The sequence below is a fragment of the Carlito syrichta genome, unplaced genomic scaffold, assembly GCF_000164805.1.
Source record: "Carlito syrichta isolate Samal-C Ts95f unplaced genomic scaffold, Tarsius_syrichta-2.0.1 Scaffold308923, whole genome shotgun sequence".
In the NCBI taxonomy this organism is placed as follows: Eukaryota; Metazoa; Chordata; class Mammalia; order Primates; family Tarsiidae; genus Carlito; species Carlito syrichta.
The window spans coordinates 99,302-118,163 of NW_007253019.1; the positions used below are offsets into that span (position 1 = coordinate 99,302).

General features: G+C 45.7%; 1 protein-coding gene across 1 annotated transcript; it reads right to left on the bottom strand.

The window, feature by feature from the left end:
* Positions 1–1,162: 1,162 nt before the first annotated feature.
* Positions 1,163–18,856, bottom strand: RAB33B (RAB33B, member RAS oncogene family). Its single transcript, XM_008066444.2, has 2 exons — positions 18,615–18,856; positions 1,163–1,947 (listed from the first exon to the last, which is right to left on the bottom strand). Exon 2 carries the CDS (start codon positions 1,900–1,902, stop codon positions 1,507–1,509), a length of 396 nt encoding a protein of 131 aa, XP_008064635.2. The 5' UTR covers positions 1,903–1,947; positions 18,615–18,856; the 3' UTR covers positions 1,163–1,506.
* Positions 18,857–18,862: the final 6 nt, after the last annotated feature.

Sequence of the window (18,862 nt, forward strand, 5' to 3'; positions counted from 1 at the left end):
CAGTCTGGGTGACAGAGCGAGACCCCAACTCAAAAAAAAAAAAAAAAGATATATTTGAGACCAGCCTAGGCAACACAGTGAGACCCCAACTCAAAAAAAAAAAAGGATATATTTGAGACCAGCCTAGGCAACACAGTGAGACCTCATCTCTACAAAAATATAAAAATTAGCCAGGCGTGGTGGCATGTGCCTATGGTCCCGGCAGGTCGGGAAGCTGAGGTGGAAGGATTGCTAAGCCAGGAGGTGGAGGCTACAGTGAGCTGGGATTGGCCGCTGCACTCCAGCGGCAGCGACGGAGTGAGATGCTGCCTCAAAACAAAAATACAGACACAAATAAAACATTGATAAAACACAATACTACTACAGAAATAAATGTGTACTCGTAGCGATTAGAGTTATGTCCTCAGTTCTACAATCCAAATGAAAGCTGATTGATTAACTCAGTCTTTAGTCATTAAACTGACTGAGGGTGCGAGGGAAGAGCAGGAGAGAGCATGCCAGACACACAGCCTGGAATCACTCGGACCCAGACCAGGGTTCCTCTGGGAGTCTGCCCTTTCTCCCCAAGTTACAACCCCTCAAATGCTTTTAGTCAGTCATGACTGTTTAAAGATACCAAAACAAAATATAAAGCACCTTATTTCGTCACTTCATTTGACTTAAAAATCTGACTTATTTTTGCCTATTCTAACAGAATTTAGTAAGAAAACAATTCAAATTGCTCTTTTAAAAAATAACAATAATTTTTATAGACTTGACTGATATTAACTAGAAATATCAAGCTTCTTTGCCTGTTGGAAAAGTCATTCTTTATGGACAGAGAACCAAAAAATATTATATGCCTTCTTATCCTACTGGAACTAAAGTCTTGGCTCTAAAACCTACCAAAAACAACACAATTAAATACACTAATAAAACAAAGAAAGGCTGAGCACAGTGGCAAGTACCTGTAGTCCCAGCTACTTGGGAGGCTGAGGTGGAAGGATCACTTGAGCCCAGGAGTTCAAGGCTGGCCTGGGCAACATAGCAAGACCTCATCTCAAATAAAATGAACAAACACAACAAAACAAAAAACCAAGAATGAACTCTGGAGAGAGGCAGATACCAGTTTTTATCCTTTGTGAATATTTCCCATTCGAAGGACATACCGGCAGAGGCATACTAACTCTTCATAGTTTTTAATACCAGAAACTTAGGATTGACAGTCGCTGGTTCTTACCAGTTCCTCAAGTTCTCACTTGAAGCCCCTTCGCTGGGCCCTCAAGGGAAAGAGGTTCTGATTCGCTGCGTCCTTGCTTCATTTTCAATCTCACCTGAAATCCAACCTTTCCTCCTGCTGTCACGTGACCAGCCCGCTTAAGCAGATCCAAAATACAAAAGTAAACATGGCAATGACAGAGAGACAAGTATGAGGCCCACACAGTTGAGATTACATCTTACGACTTATCACTGCCACACTTCAAAAGCATCTTTAGTCAAAATGAGATCAGACATCAAGCCTGCCATTCAGCACCAGCAGGTCATCGCAGGCTTTGGTTCAGGCTTCAGGAGAATTCCATCATCCGGGGGTTGACTCAGCATTAAGGGTTTGTGGCTCTTCAGCTTATGAGCCAAGGTCATAAATATAGCTTCTACATGGTCATTATCATTGGGGTTTTTAGCAGAGGTTTCAAACAGAGGCATGCTGTGTGTGTCCGCGAACTTCTGTGCCAAGTCCGTGGGCACCTGAATGGCGCTTCTCAAGTCACATTTGTTTCCAACGAGAATCCGCGGAATGTCGCTGGCCAGCAAGTGCTGCTTGCACTCCTCTATCCAGGATGGCAGGCTGTGGAAACTAGCCATGTTGGTCATGTCGTACACGAAGACAACGGCATGCACGTTTCTGTAGTAATGCTGCACCATGCTCTTCCGGAACCGTTCCTGTCCTGCCGTGTCCCATAGCTGGATCTGAAAAGGCACAAGAAGAGGAACGCTGAGGCCTTCATTCCGATCGTACATACTGAGAAATGCCCTTGCCTGTGCACAGTCCTTGGTGCTTCCTTCCATAGCGCCTTTCAGCGTGACCTGCGGGACCCAGACTTCAGGACACCAGGCTGGTGACCTCATCGTTAAATCATCGCCCAGGGGCAGAATTTAGCCTTTTCTAAACTCCAGGAAACCAAATTTGTCTGGATGGAACTATTCCTCCAATTTTTATTTTAAAATGTTAAGAGAAAAATAGATCAGGTTTTAATAAGCACGGTAAGTATTTAACTTCTGTAAGTGCGGCTACCACATGCTCCTTCCTTTCACTCCTCTAATTTAAGATATGAGACCTAGGAAAGGAGTCGACAGTTATGAGTGCAAGCCTCCAAATGAACATATATAAACATTCCATGAGCCGGGCTTGGTGGCTCAGCCTGTAATCCTGCGCTTTGGGAGGCTGAGGTAGTGCCTGAGCCCGCAAGTTCTAGACGCGCCTGGGCAACTTGGCGAGACCTCATCTCTACAATAATTCAAAAAATTAGCTGGGCACGGTAGCACGTGCCTGTAGTTCCAGCTACTTGGAAGGCTGAGGCGGAAGGATCGCCGGAGCCCAGCAGGTCGAGGCTGTGGTGGCCGGGAGCGGCCACTGCACTCCAGTCTGGGCGACACAGTGAGACTCCAACTCAAAAGAAATAAAAAAATAAACATTCCATGAAACCCAGGCCCCCCTGAATGCTGTAAAAGGCTAGAAAATCACTTACCCATCCCAAACATCTCCACCAACAAAACCACCCTGGTGTTTCCAGTGGAAAGACAAGGATCCGGGGAAATGATGTCTAAAGCTAAATGTGAGTCATGTTACGACCCTCTTCAAATGACGAATCCCACCTTCGTTTACTTAGATGTGTTAAATGATGAATTACTGAGCACAGTGGAAAAAACTAGATGCGCTTAGATGACTTTAAACCAAAAGACTTCAACCACTTACAGATACTCAGCGTATGGCCTGGAAGCCTAAACTGGGGACATCTCACAGAAGGCAATGGAAGCAGAGGGAAACTCAGGGCTACTGCAGACGCCCCCAAAAGCAAACCAGACATAAAGGAAGCAATGCTCAAGTCTGACAGTTGTGTGTACAGTGAGTGCTCAGGTAAGAGGTAACACATGAATGATTTGTAAAACTGGTAAGAGACAAACACTGACCATTACTCTTTCATTCACGCTACCTTAATTTTTGTCAGTTCTAATTTTTTCATCTTTTTTTTTTTTTGTAGCCTTTTTTTTTTTGAGTTGGGGTCTTATTCTGTCACTCAGGTTACAGTGCAGTGGCATGATCATGACCACCACAGCCTTCAACCCTCCTGGGCTCAGGTGATGCTTCTGCCTCAGTCTTCTAAGTAGCTGAAACCAGAGGCATACACCACCATGCCTGGCTAATTGTTTTTTTAAATTTTTTAGAGACAAGGTCTCACTTTGTTGCCCAGGCTTGTCTCGAACTCCTGGGCTCAAGCAATTCTCCCACCTTGACCTCCAAAAGTTCCGGGATTGCAGGAGTGAGCTACCACACACAGCCTTTTTTTTTTTTTTTTTTTAGTTGGAGTCTCACTCGGTTGCCCAGACTGGAGTGCAGTGGCCGCTCCCGGCCACCGCAGCCTCGAAACTGCTGGGCTCCGGCGATCTTTCCGCCTCAGCCTTCCGAGTAGCCGGAATTACAGGCATGTGCCACCACACCCGGCTGATTTTTTGATTTATTGTAGAGATGAGGTCTCACTGCCCAGGCGGGTCTCGAACCCGTGGGCTCAGGCAATCCACTCACCTCAGCCTCCCAAAGGCGCGGGATTACAGGCTGAGCCACCGAGCCCGGCTACACACAGCCTTTTGTAGCTCTTTTTAAGCCAAATTTCTCCATTTTCTTTTTCTTTCTTTCTTTTTTTTTTTTAAAGACAGGGTCTCACTCTGTCACCCATGCTGGAGTGCACTGACATAATCATAGCTCATTACAGCCTCCAACTCCAGGCTCAAGTGATCCTCCTGTCTTAGACTCCAAAGAGCTGGGACCACAAGTGTGTACCACCAAGCCTGGCAGCTATTTTATTTTTTTGTAGAGATAGGGGCCTCAAGATGTTGCCCAGACTGGGCTCAAATTCCTGTCCTCAAGTGGTCCTCCTGCCTCGGCCTCCCAAGTGATGGGATTACAAGCATGAGCCACTGCACTCAGACCAAAACAGTTCCATTTTTTTAAGTCTCCCATTCTCCCTAATTAACATAAACCTAATTTTGTTCCAGACAGAAATATGAGATACTACACAAACTTGATTTCTCAAGCTGTCTTGGTATTTAGTAGTGGCGAACAAGTTATTGGCACGGTTCTGGCCAATAATACAATCTTCTTAGTGGAGGTTTTACCAATTGTCATGATTTTTAAAAGATACAGCATTTTGTATGTGCCTTTTTCCTGTCTCACCCTGTCTCCTTCCGCCTGAGAGGGGACATCACGCCTGGAGGGACAGCAGCCACCTTATAAGCATGGAGGAGACAGCTCCACACAGAAGGCAGCGAGGAAGCCTGGCCTAACCCTCAGGGCCTGCCCGCAGGAGGCATCACACATGCTGCTGCCGTTTGTGAGAAAAGAGAACGTGTTCCGGTGAAGCCACCACCTTGGAGTGTCTCTCACATGCAGCTGAACGCCACCCTCAGGTTAGTTACCATATGGGTTGCTTAATACCTGTACCCCTTCTGCTCACATTTTTTCAGGAAATCACATAAAATCCCCATGTTGTGATGCAAGCCGCATAGCCGGCAGATGGGCCATAGAGACTCAGTGTCATGTAAGAGCGAGAAACAAACAGTTGTCTGCCAAGTCAACAATGACTGACACCTAGGATCGTTTTAAACAGCAAGTACTTATTCAACATCTAACATGTACCACTAGGTTACGGATACGCCTTCAGGTCCTCAACAGTAAAAGCAACATTTAGTTCCAGACCCTATAAATAAGCACTCATCAGCTAGTCACACTAACTATGCCAAGAGCCAATACAGAAAACAATTCTTTAAACATACAACTTTCCTTTAAAAAAAAGTACAACTTATATAAACCCCATCTGACATGTTAAGAATAAAATCACATGAGCCGGGTGCAGTGGCATGAACTTGTAGTCCCAGCTACTGAGAGGGTGAAGTGGGAGGATCACCTGAGCCCACAAGTTCAAGGCCAGAGTGCACTACAATTATGTGAATAGCCACTGTACTCTCTCTGAAAACAAAAAATAAAAATAACACTCGACATACAATTAAAAATGCTTAAAACACTAATAACCCAATTTTAAAACTGGCAAAGGAGCTGAACAGACATATCTCCAAAGAAGATATATAAAGGAACCAAATTACAGGAAGATACCTGATATCATGAGTTAGCAGGGAAGTGCAAACCAAAACCACAAGGAAACACCATGATTAGGCACTACGTCGGTCATCATCAAAAAGACGCACAATAACAAGTGTTGACGAAGTGCGTACAAACTAGAACCTTCTATGTTGCAGGGGAGAATGTAAGATAATACAGCCATTTTGGAAGACAGTCTGGCAGTTCCTCAAAAAGTTTAATAGATGGAATACTATTCAGTCACAAAAAGCAATGATGTACACGATACATGCAGATGAGCTCCCAAAACAAGCTAAGTGAAAGAAGTCAGACATGAAAGGCCCCCAGAGAGTACGATCCCATTTATATGAGATATCTAAAATAAATCCGTAGAAACACAACAGACTGGGGCTGCTGGGGCAGGGCGGGGATGACACGATGACCCATGAGTGGAGGGTTTTAGCTTGGAGTGATGGACACATCTTGTCACTGGATAGAGATGGTGGCCACACAACACTGTCAACGTGCTAAATGCCACTGGACTGCTCACTTTAAGAGAGCTTTACATTATTTGAATTTCACCTCAATAAAATATTAGGGGGAAAAAGGCTAAACAGCAAGTTACCATCTGACCAGCAATTGCACTCCCAGGTATGGACCCAAGAGAACTGAAACACGTCCATGCACATATGTCCACACAGATGTTCCCAGCAGCATTATTCATAATAGCCAGCAGGTGAAAACAGCCCAGACAGATAGTCATCAGCCGATGAAAGGATGAACATGTGGCACACATACACATGCTACAACACGGATGAATCGTCCACACTATGCTAAGCCAGAGGAGTGAGCCATAGAAGGCCACAGACTGAAAGAGCCTGTTTACAGGAAACATCTGTTGCAGGCACATATGTAGAGACAAAGTGGATTCATGGTTGCCAGGGTTGGAAGGAAAGGGAAGTACAGGGAGTGGCTGCTGAGAGACGCGGGGTTTCTTTTTGGAGCAATAAAATGTTCTGGAATTAGAGCGCGAGGATGGTTGCACAGCCTTGTGAACTGTACATTTTAAAAGAGTGAATTTTGAATGTTATGATACGTGAACCATATCTCAATTTTTCAAAATATACAAAGAAAACCTTCAAATTCTGCCTCTAGCGTTTAGAAAGGTATTTTTGGCAATAAATTAAATGACCCATATATACCTGTCCAAAGAAACTAGAGCTGGTTTTTTTCTCTTTTAGTAACATTTCCTGTAGCTCAGGTACTGAAACATCAGTTCATCAATGAAGAATGAATTACAATGTTTTAAGCAAAGTACATTGGCAAGTTAAAAAAGAAGAAAAAACACAAAAAAGAAAATATACCAAAATATTAATAATGGCTGTCTTTAAGGTAATTTCCCTCTTTATTTCTACTTTTCTGTTTTTCATAACCAACATGCGTTTCTTTTATAGAAATTTAAAAAAATAATTACACAGAATTTAGACCTGCCTCAAAGAACTATGGAAGACCTCAACGAACGCAAGTGATATGATAAGGAGTTTTAACCCTAAGAAAATCCTTTGTCTTTATTTTTTTCCCTCTTCTTTTCTTTTTTTTTTTTTTGAGTTGGAGTGCCACTTTGTCACCCAGGCTAGAGTGTAGTGGCACACTCACAGCCACCCCAGCATCGACCTGCTAGGCTCAGATGATCCTTCTGCCTCAGCCTTCCAAGTAGCTGGAACTACAGGCCACACCTAGTTATTTTTCTTTCTGTAGAGATGAGGTCTTCTCAAGTTGCAGGGGCTGGTCTCAAACCCATGGACTAGGCAATCCTCTCATCTCGGCCTCCCTAAATGCTGGGAATACAGACGTGAGCCACTATACAGGGCCTAACTCTTTGTCTTTGGATGGGACTGACTCCCTACTCTTCTTCCCACCAATCCTGTTCAAAACTCTGTGCATTCCAATCACATCAAGACTTCCAGAACGCAAAAGGGATGAAATAACTCTTCTCGCTTTGTTGAAGAGCCATGAAAGTAATTAGTAAGTTAATGAGGCATTTACAAGGGAATACTTAAGAAGAAGCTTCAAAGTTTCACCTGTGGAATAGCTAATTCTCTGAGGACTTGGGGCCAAGGCTGCCTGCGGGCTTTCAGGCCTGCGCAGTGAGAGATGGATGGGATAAGAGGCCTGGGCAGCAGTGAGACTCAGTCACCCGAAGACAAGCAAACGACAGCAACACTTGGTCATAAAAGGAAAACTTGGACTGAAAGAGAAAGACAGACAGACAGACACCAGGTAAAGAACAAACTCAAGACAGCCTAGAAAACTTAGCCATGAGTGCAACGGCTCGCGATGTTTAAGAAGAGAGGGCCAGCACGGCGTCACGTGCCTGTAATCCCAGCACTCTGGGAGGTCAAGGAGGGAGCATCACTTGAGGGCAGGAGTTCGAGGCTGCAGTGAGCTATAATTGCACCACTGCACTCAAGCCTGGGTGACAGAGCGAGACCCTGTCTCAAAAAAAAAGAAAAAGAAAAGGAGAGAATAACATTACTTTGGAAGTCTGGTCGACATTAAAGTAGGAAATATTTTCAGAGCAAGTTTTCCCGTTTAATACTGAAATATCTTGCAGAAAATGACTAATATGTGCTTGCATAAATATTATTCTCATTTTAAAATTATAAAGACAACATAAAATATACTTCTTTTTTAATACTTCATGAATCTCTACTTTAAATTCCAATATCACAATCCAACAAAAATGGCAACTTAGGACAGGCTCGGTGGCTCAGCCTGTAATCCCAGCACTTTGGGAGGCTGAGGCGAGTGGATTGCCTGAGCCTGCATGTTCAAGACCAGCCCGGGCAACTGAGACCTTGTCTCTACAATAAATCAAAAATTAGCCAGGCGTAACAGCGTGTGCATGTAGTTCTGGCTACTTCAAAGGGTGAGGCGGAAGGATCACCAGAGTCCAGCAGGTCAACACTGGGGAGGCCGTGAGTGTGCCATTGCACTCCAGCCTGGGTGATGGAATGAGACTCCAACCCAAAAAAAAAAAAAAAAAAAGGTAATGTAGCTACTGCTAATCCTAAAAGTAGATCCTTGTTCATGAGACCTAGTTTGGCAGTTTTATTACACACAATGAAAAACTGACTTTGAATTGATTTACCAATTTTCTGCTTGACCTCAAATGTTACAGGTCCTAATCCAAATTTTCCTTCCCTCAAATTTCCTTTTCCCTTGTTCTTTCAAAGAACATATTTTTATTATTTTTGCTACTAAGAAACACACATACAAGGGGGGAACCAAAAAAACCCTCAGGGTTTATTTATTAAAAATTGTGTATTATTATAACATGTTTAAATTTCAGACACCTTCAAAGTACTCTCTATTTGATAAAATACACCTATCGAGACGCTTTCTCCACTGCTCAAAACTGTTTTTGAACTCGTCAACATTGATGCCATTTAACGCTTCTGCCATTTTTTGTTTCACTTCTTCCACATCAGTGTTTCCCTTTAAGGACTTTGTGCACAGGGCGGGGAGAAACAAAAAAAGTCATTCAGGCAAGATGAGGTGAAGACAAGAGTAGGGCACGGGGCATCAGGCCATCTTTGGTAAAAAAAAAACAAAAAACTGCTGAACACTCAATTCAGTGCAGCATAGGCAGGTGCGCTTGTAGATCTCCCATCATGAAATGGGCAAATGCTTTGAAAGAATCTTTAAAAAAAACTCACTGAAGCTGAACAAAGCCTCTCACAACAACGCTAGTTGGTACGCTGATGCCATATAGGTTCTTGGAACACCTACCTAGGGGGGAAGCCGGTACTACAAGGGGCTCACTCTCCAAAAGACAACTCCGGTTTTTTGGGGTCCCTCTCATAAGAGATCACCTATATATGATAACTATGCAAGAGTTTCTATTAACAACATAATAAACTATAAAACATCGTAACTGGCATTAGCAACACTTCAAGAGGTCTCTCAAACTCCTGGGCCCAAGTAATTCTCCTGCCTCAGCCTCCCAAAGCACTAGGATTACAGGCGTGAGACACCGGCCCAGCCTAAGAGACCCTTTTTTTGATTTTGGTATGTGGAGTAGAGATGTGTGCATCTGGTGTACAAAATCAAATGGCACGTTTTAAAAATAAATTTTGGGCTGGGCTCGGTGGCTCAGCCTGTAATCCCAGCACTTTGGGAGGCCAAGGTGAGCGAATGCCTGAGCCCGCGGGTTCGAGACCTGCCTGGGCAACTTGGTGAGACCTCATCTCTACAATAAATCAAAAAATCAGCCGGGCGTGGTAGCGCGCGCCTGTAGTTCCAGCTACTTGGAAGGCTGAGGCAGAAGGATCACCGGAGCCCAGCAGGTCGAGGCTGCGGTGGCCGGGAGTGGCCACTGCACTCCAGTCTGGGTGACAGAGTGAGAGAAAATAAATAAATAAATAAATAAATTTTGGCTTCCCAGGAGCTCTCTGAGCCTCCACTGGTTCTCAGTGCGGCCAATTCATGAACTGGTCTTTGCTCAATTAAACTCTGTTCAAATTTTTAAAAATAAGTAAATAAACATGAGCTTCCTAACTAGCAGAAGTAACACACTTGTGTGCCCGTTTGAAAGAAATAGTTTCTCTAGGATGCAGAATTTAACTACACACAATGTTGGGGACAAGGAAGGGCAGGAGTGAGGGCAAGGAGAAGCGACTGGAAGCCCCGCTCGGCCCCACCTCCAGGCCCTGGCTCCAGTCACCAGCTTCTGGGGAAGCCGCTTCAATCTCAAAGCCAGGGCAAACTGATGCAGCATTTTGGGCTCATTTTTAAAAGTCAGTTGTTGCCTTAGAGCAAAAAACAGGTGCAATTTGGGAACAGTAATCTTAGTTATCCACGCCCCCTACTCTTGCCCTTTCTTTTTTCCCATTATCGTCTCTCCTGAAGGAATGAGCGTTTGCTCTTGAACAGTGCTTACTTGGGGCTGAGCACCGGCCAAGTACCACAGGCGCCATGCTAAGTCCTTTCCATTCATCATCTTATGTAATGTATGCAACCCTATGCGCTATTTACCCAGTCTTGCAGATGAGGAAACTGAGGTCTGCCAGGTTAAGAAGGTCACCAAACTCATAAGTCTCAAGGCCAGGATTTAAACCTGGGATGCCTGATTCAGTAGGAAACGTGTACTGTTTTTCCCAGCCTAACCCTCACTCCCACTTCTGTTCACAGCAGCCCCTTGTCCTTGGGGAACCATACCTCCCCTGCTTCAATTCACATGAACCGCTGGTTCCCGGACTTGCCACGTGACCTGGGTCTGCCCAATCAGAGCACCACACCCATCACTACCATAGTTTAGGAATGGGTGTGTGCCTACTGTCAGGACTGACAGAAAAACTTATTTCTGGGCTCTTCAGTTATGTGAAACAATAAATTCCCACTTTGTTTCAACTACTTTGCATAGAGTCCTAACACAAACTCCAAAGCAAAGAATCTTGATCACTGATTAAAGACTCCTGGTAAGTAAATAATTCTCTTCTCATCACCTCTGAGTGTACAGCCAATGTTGCCATCCTTGAAAGAAGTGGAAGAAGAATGACAAGTTTCTGACACCAAGCTGGAAAAACAGTAGAAACTCTGACCTGGTTCCAGGGATCCTGCAGGTAGTTGGAGGGCTTGGGTCTGTGAAAATGTATCTTACCTGTACCCTGACAGCCCCAGGACCAAACCCTAGCAATTCAGAATCATTGTCAGACCAGACCCAACCCCTCACATGGGTCTGAGCTAAGAGATCACAAGTTAAGGTTTTTAAGTAGTCTCCTTAGGTTATCATGAGTAATATTCTAATTCACTGAACTCCAATGCAAATCAAATCAAATCAGATGGACTGATTTGGTATCTCTCTGACTATCAACACCACATTTTAAGAAATAAGTATCAGCGGGTTGTGGTGGCCTATACCTGTAATCCCAGCACTCTTGGATGCCGAGGCAAGAGGATTGCTTGAGCCCAAGAGTTCACGACCAGCCTAAGCAACATAGTAAGACTTCATCTCTACAAAAAAAAATAATTATAATTAAAAATAATCAACTGGGTGTGGTGGCATGCATATGAAGTCCCAACTGCTTGGGAGGCTGAGGTGGAAGGATCACCTGAGCCCAGAAGGTTGAGGCTGTGATGAGCCATGATTGTACAACTGCACTCCAGCCTGGGCAACAGACTCCAAATTGAAAAATAAAAATGAAAGATAGTATCAATTTAATTATTTTAAGACAAGGTGTAAGAAGACTCCATATAAAATATTCTGGCATACAAGCATTTTACTTTTAATAAAGATCAAGACAGAACAAGGATTAGGATAAATAACCTAATGAATAGCTTGTATTTAAAGAGCATTCACTGTATAGCACCTTCATGCTATAAAACAAGCTTCTAGCTGGGTTCGGTGGCTCAGCCTGTAATCCCACGCCTTTGGGAGGCTGAGATGAGTGGACTGCCTGAGCCCGCGGGTTTGAGACCCGCCTGGGTAACTTGGCGAGACCTCATCTCTAAAATAAATTTAAAAAATAGCCGGCCATGGTAGCACGCGCCTGTAATTCCGGCTACTCGGAAGACTGAAGCGGAAGGATCGCAGGAGCCCAGCAGGTCGAGGCTGCGGTGGCCAGGAGCGGCCACTGCACTCCAGTCTGGGTGACAGAGGGAGACTCTGACTCAAAAAAAAACCAAACTTCTATTTTTTTCTGTATTCTATTCATATTCATGACAATTTCTCCCACATGCCAATACCACACTTGTAGCTGCCAATCAGGTATTTCCATCTGTTTTGCCACCGTCACATAAACACATGACTAAGACAAAACATGACAGAGTCCTTCGAGGTTGATGTTCCACAGTCCCCTCACCTTCACTTGCACACCTACCTCCTGTCACCCAACTCACAGCCTCACTCACCCGGTCTTCTTTCTCATCACCGAAAGCCAGTTACAGCAGCCTCTGGCTTTCTCTTCGAAATACTGCCTTTATTTCCTTTTTTCATCAGCCCTCAACACCTCCCTTCTGCATCTGCAGAGCAGCCCACCCACTGATCCGTTTGCCTCTACACCAGCAGTCCGCAGTCTTTTTGGCATCAGGGACTGGTTTCATGGAAGGCAATCATTCCAGACCGGGGGAAGGGGATGGTTTGGGGATGATTCAAACACATTACATCTATTGTGTACTTTATTTCTATTACTGGCACACTGTTATATATAATGAAATAATTATACAACTCACCATAATAAAAAGAGGCCCGGGTGAAAGTGGTAAATAAAATAATGGGCAGGCCACATGTGGACTAAAATAAGTGTTGGATCCTGACTTAAAGCCTGCCACCAGATGATGGGGTTCTGATATGAGTCTGCAAGCAATTGATTTACTATGGTCTCTGTGCAGTCAAACCTCACGGCTAATGTTAATCTGTATTTGTAACCACTACCCAGCACCAGCATCACCGCCTCAGCTCCACTTCAGATTACCAGGCATTTGAGTCTCATAAGGAACATGCAATCTAGATCCCTCGCATGCACAGTTCACAATAGGCTTCACATTCCTGTGAGAATCTAATGCTAATCTGAAAGAAGGCAGAGCTCAGGTAGCAATGCAAGCGATGGGGAGAGGCTGTAAACACAGAAGGCTTTGCTTGCTCGCCCACCACTTACCTCCTGCTGTGCAGTCTGGTTCTTAACAGGCCACAGACACCTGCCAGTCTGTGGTCCGGGGGATGGGCACCCCTGCTCTACGTGGTCCAGGAACTGAGCCAGACACCAGAAGAAGACTATGGAATTACCAGACACGGATCCTGCACTGAGTAAGACACACAACTGACAAAATGAGACTAAGATCACTTAAAGGTTGGAGAAGGTGCTGGGGGAGAGAAGGGTCGCGGAAGGAAGGCACCAGGTGGAGCAGGAGAGCTGGGAGGCTCCTGGTGGAGACACGCGGTTGGAGTTAAACAAGGAAGACTCACACGTGGTGAAATGTGAGAAGGGGGCGTGTTTCGGCTACGGGGTGCCATAAATGAGGGGGACACACAGGATCAGCTCGTAACTGGAGGGACCATGGACAACTGAAGGACATCATGGCAGGCAGTCTGGAGCAGGGTGAAGGAAGGCAGACGCCACTGTCAGAACCGGAACTTCTTTTTAGGAGATGGCATCGCTCCATCACCCGGATGGAGTGCGGTGCTGCAATCACGGCTCACTGCAGCCTCAACCTCCTAGGCTCAGGCAAGCCTCTCATCTCAGCCTCTCGAGTAGCTGAGACTAAGGCGTGCACTGCCAAGCTCAGCTCGAATTCATAACGTAGTGGAGATGCACCCAGGGTGTCTGAGGTTGGGGAGCTAAATCTCCCTGTAGTGGATGATTAATCTAGCATTTTGACAACATGTTGACAACACTGTATGAAGTAGGTCAGTTGAGAACTGGGGGTGGGAGACCAGTTGAGCTGCTCCAACAGTTCAAAGAGAGGTTCAAAAAAAGACTTGAACTCAAATTTTACAAACAGGATGACTGGGGGAAAGTCGGTCGGACTTTGGGAGCAGAGGGAGGAAACCCCGAGGACGAGGCCAGTGCAACCTAGGTGGACTGTTAATTTCAAGACTCTCACATGCATGAAATCTCATGATGATTTTCCCAGTCATTAAAAAGTGAAAAAATCGTTCTGAGATTGTGCGCCATATAAAAACAGGCAGTTTAGCCCTCAAGCATCGCTTGCTGACCCTTGTGCTGTAATTCTTTGTGCTTAACAAAACATCTTTTTTCTAGCAATTACTCATTAAATATTTGACCACCGATGTGGGGAGAGGTCTTGATGAGTGTCCTTCAGTTAATATTATCATCTTGTACTTGATAGGGAAAAATTTCCTTTCCACCACCACCAATAAATAAGCTCTTGAAATGTTCAAGTAGGAAGTCCCGACTCCCAAGGGGAGGCTGCATTGGATCCGACACTAGGTTTTAATGGTTTAATGATTCTGTTGGTTTGTCTGCCATTAGAAAATGACTGTGTAAAAGGTATATAGTTAGTCACCATGGTGATATACAAGGAAGGAACAGCACTAGAGTCGGGAGTCTCCATTTAAAAGTCAAATGAAGTTTTATTTAAGGAATTAATTATAATTTTACTCAACTTCCAAAACCTTGGAAATGAGTTTTTCCTTTCTCAATTATATGTATATAGTGCTTAGGAACAGATGAGCAAATACACACTTTCTTGTATTTTATAAGACATTTTAACTCACTCTGAAGGGGCACTGCTACAAGTCAAGGCTCTCTGGAAATCCACCAGTTCACAATTATCACAACACTTAATGCAGTATCTCATTTTTATTTGATTTGATTGACTGGTTGATTTTTGAGTCAGAGTCTCACTCTGTTGCCCAGGTTGGGGTACAGTGGCACAATCACTCGACCACCTGAGCTCAGGCGATTCTTTAGTAGCTGAGACCACAGGCATGCGCTATCACGCTCAGTCAATTTTTTGTACAGATGAGGCCTCGCTATGTTACCCAGAAAGGTCTCAAATTTGGGGGCTCAAGTGATCCTCCCACCTTAGCCTCCCAAAGTGCTGGGCTCATAGGCGTGACCCACTGCACCCGGCCAATATCTCATTTTTACCAAACAAATAATGTCTAGAATGTCATTTTACTATAGAGCTTTCCAGTTTTGAGAAAAAAAGAGAAAATGTCATTTCAGATCAGGTTCACAAATTTCCAAAGACATAACAGGAACATGATAGGAACACCTACCTCAGCAGCACTGAAGATGTATTATAGGTTATCAAACAAGCAACAGCAGCAGCACACGGAATACAGCTTTTATATCATTTTTCAGCCTTTTTTTTTTAAGAAAAGGCCACTTAAAACATCAAGTTTTGTGTGTGTGTGTTTTTTAATTTTGTACATAGCCATATCTTTTTCTACTACAGAAATCTCAGAACACTTCTGTAGTAATTCCAGCCACAACAGAGATCTATCAGTTTCACAGCTGGTGGCACAGGTCAGTGGCGAGGGCCTTAGAAGAGAGAATTTCAGCATCCTGGTGCCCATCAATATGACAGATTAGGCTACGGCTCAGGATAAGTGATCCCAGAGAAAGGCTTTCTCCCGACTCTTCTCAACCAGAAGGATGGACTCTGAGCTCCAACTCACCACGTCCGTGGTTCTGGCTTCCTCATCCCCGTACTTAAGTATTTGACTTGACATACTGCACATGCTTTATTTTTTCAATACCAGTATCCCTTAAACTTGCACCCGATTCATCTGTGATCCTGAAGTATCAATGGCAACCCAGGAACTGGTAAAGGGCCTTCAAATCTCAACTCCTCTCTTGTCCTGCCCCCCCTTTTTTAGTTGGGGTCTCACTCTGTCATCCAGGCTGGAATGCAGTGGCACAATCATGGCTCACTGCAGCCTTGACCTCCTGGGCTCAGGTGATCATTCCATCTCAGCCTCCCAAGTAGCTGGAGCTACAGGCAAGAGCCACCAGGTGCAGCTAATTTTATTTTTTGTAGAGACGAGGTCTTGCTATGTTGCCTAGGCTGGTCTCAAGCAATCCTCCCGTCTCGGCCTCCCAAAGTGCTGGGATTACCGGTGTGAGTCACCACTCCTAGTCATTCTCCCTGCTTTTAAAAAATGTCATGCTCCCATATTTTGGGTTATTTTCTCCCTTCAGCTGTCTACCTATGCCCTGTTCTATCTCTGCTTCCATCTTCGGGTGTGCAACTGCAGAACTAATGGTACCAAAGAGGAAAAATGTTGTTAGGCCACCAGGAAAGACAAAGAATCTTTTCTAAAGGTACCAACTATGAATGAGGTGCTCCATATATGATCCCATCCAATCCTCACACCAACCTGATAAGGTACTGTGACCCCTATTTTTCAGAAGAGAAGACCGGCTCTGAGAGGCTAAGGAAATCTGCCAAAGGTTCGGGTGACCAACTCTCTACAACACGGAGAGGCTCCTGGTACGTGGGAGTCCAGTCTTAAAAGCTGGACAGTCTGGGGCAAGTTGGTCACTCTGCTAAGGACACACAGCCCATCCTACCCTTTCACAGGCTCAGATTCAAGCCCAGGTTAGTCAGGCTCCAAAGCCCAAGCACCGGCTCCCAGACTCCTGCTTCTCGCAAGTAAACCCTTGCAAACTTCAAAGTCTCATGACTTCCCTCCCCACAGGCTTCTAACCTAATTCTGGTGAACACATTCTGCCGCCTTTTACTCTGCCTTTTTCTCCGCATGTACCCAAACCTTTCTTACCTCCCTAAAACAGTGTACCCAAAGGCTACCACTGGCAGCTCGTATGGGACGATGGAATATTGAAGTGAAGAGTTAAAGGACAAAAGTGCCTGCAGAACAGCTGATTTCTTCCAACCCAGCTTATTTCTCCTTTACCATCTTAGCAGTAAAACCCCTTGGGGTGGGAGGGGTGGTGAATAAGAAACTGAAAACAAGCCGGGCTCGGTGGCTCAGCCTGTAATCCCGCGCCTTTGGGAGGCTGAGGTGAGTGGATTGCCTGAGCCTGCGGGTTCGAGACCCGCCTGGGCAGCGAGACCTCATCTCTACAATAAATAAAAAAATCAGCCGGGCATGGTAGCGCATGCCTGTAATTCCAGCTACTTGGAAGGCTGAGGCGGAAGGATCACCGGAGCCCAGCAGGCAAAGCTGCAGTGGCTGGGAGCGGCCACTGCACTCGTCTGGGCGACTGAGTGAGACTCCAACTCAAAAAAAAAAAAAAAAAAGAAACTGAAAAACAGACCAGGCTCAGTGGCTCAGCCTGTAATCTCAGCACTTAGGGAGGCCAAGGCGAGTGGACTGCCTGACCCCGTAGGTTCAAGACCAGCCTGGGCAACTTGGCAAGACCTCGTCTCTACAATAAATAAAAAATTAGCTGGGCGTGGCAGTATGCACCTGTAGTTCCAGCTCCTTGGAAGGCTGAGGCGGAAGGATCACCAGAGCCTGGCAGGTCAATGCTGGGGTGGCCATGAGCGTGCCACTGAACTCCAGCCTGGGCAACGGGGTGAGACCCCATCTCAAAACAGAAACAAAAACAAAACAAAAAGAAACTGAAAAATAAATTGTTCTTACCTCAAAGATATGAGGACAGAAATGAAAGCAGCAAGCCTGTTTTGCCATCCCCACTAGGGGACAGAGATAAAGATAAACTCTATTTTATTTATTTATGCATTTTTTAAAATACTCATGCCAGTGCAGAGAATGAACACCAATTCAAAGCAAACAGTAAAAGCAGTTAGTATGAGGAAGGCAGGGTAGTTCTACCCACATTGTAAGGGGTGGTATCAGCAGGTGGCATCTAGCGGTGGCTTGTAATGAAAGTGTGTCTGAGGTTCGCAGCGTCAGGAGGCCTCAGCTTTGTCACTGACTCTCATTCTCCAGTATTCCACGGCAATCCCTCACAACATCAGACCTGGCCTGGGGCCTCCTCAACTTTCTCCACTATTAACACAGTGTCATCGTGCCCCCCACCCCCCAATTTCAGGAGCCATCAATAATGACTTAAAGAAAGAAAAATCGGGAGAGAGGGTCTGAGGCAACAAGAAGAAAGATGCTTTTGGTAACCCAAACTACCATGCACAAAACTATCACACAGAGACTGTTTCTGCAGGAAATAGATTATTCTTGGCTTTTCTTTTGATTTATTTTGCAGAGACGAGGTCTCGCCCTATTTCCAAAGCTGTTTTCCAACTCCTGGGCTCAAGCGATCCTACCCACCTCAGCCTCCCAAAGTGCTCTGGGATTAGAGATGTTTCTAGACAAATCAAAGTCACACAAACTACCACAGCAAAACTGCATGCAAGAGAATGCCTACGCACTTCCCCAAAGGCAGTGGGCTTTACTTCCACAATACCTAGAGCAGGGCTCGAATGAACGTTGAACATACGTGGGTTACGTGGATTTCCCACGGTTGGAAAACGTCAGTTTTCCCTTCGGCCACGTTTCACTGATTCCCAGAAGGTAAGACGCAGCCCATGCGTGAGTCGGCAGACACCCCTGCGCTCCTGAACTCCAAGTGTGGTCCACGGGCGAGCTGCATCTGCCACACCTGGGAGTTTACCCAACCACAACCTGCGCTTTTAAAGACAAGATGCCCCGGCGAACCGCCGCACGCTGAAGTTGGAGAAACGCGGCCTTACAAGTTTGCTGCGCACAGATCCTTCCCGACCTCCCCATCGGCGTGGGAAAAACACGGAGCGCACGCTGCGCCCGGGCGCGGGGCCGGGACACGCGTCCAGCCGGGGTGCCCTCCTCCCGGACAGGCCCCCGCCCGCTCACCTTGATGCGCTCGCCGTCGATCTCCACCGCTCGCTCTCGGAAGTCCACCCCGATGGTGGCCTCCGTGCGGTCGGGGAAGCGGCCGGCGCAGAAGCGGTAGGTCAGGCACGTCTTGCCCACGTTGGAGTCGCCGATCACGATGATCTTGAAGATGCGGGAGCGCGCGGGAGGCAGAGTCCCCGAGGCCCCCGACCCCGCGCCGCCGGCCGAGAAGCTCGCCTCCAGCGACGACTCCAGCTCCGAAGCCA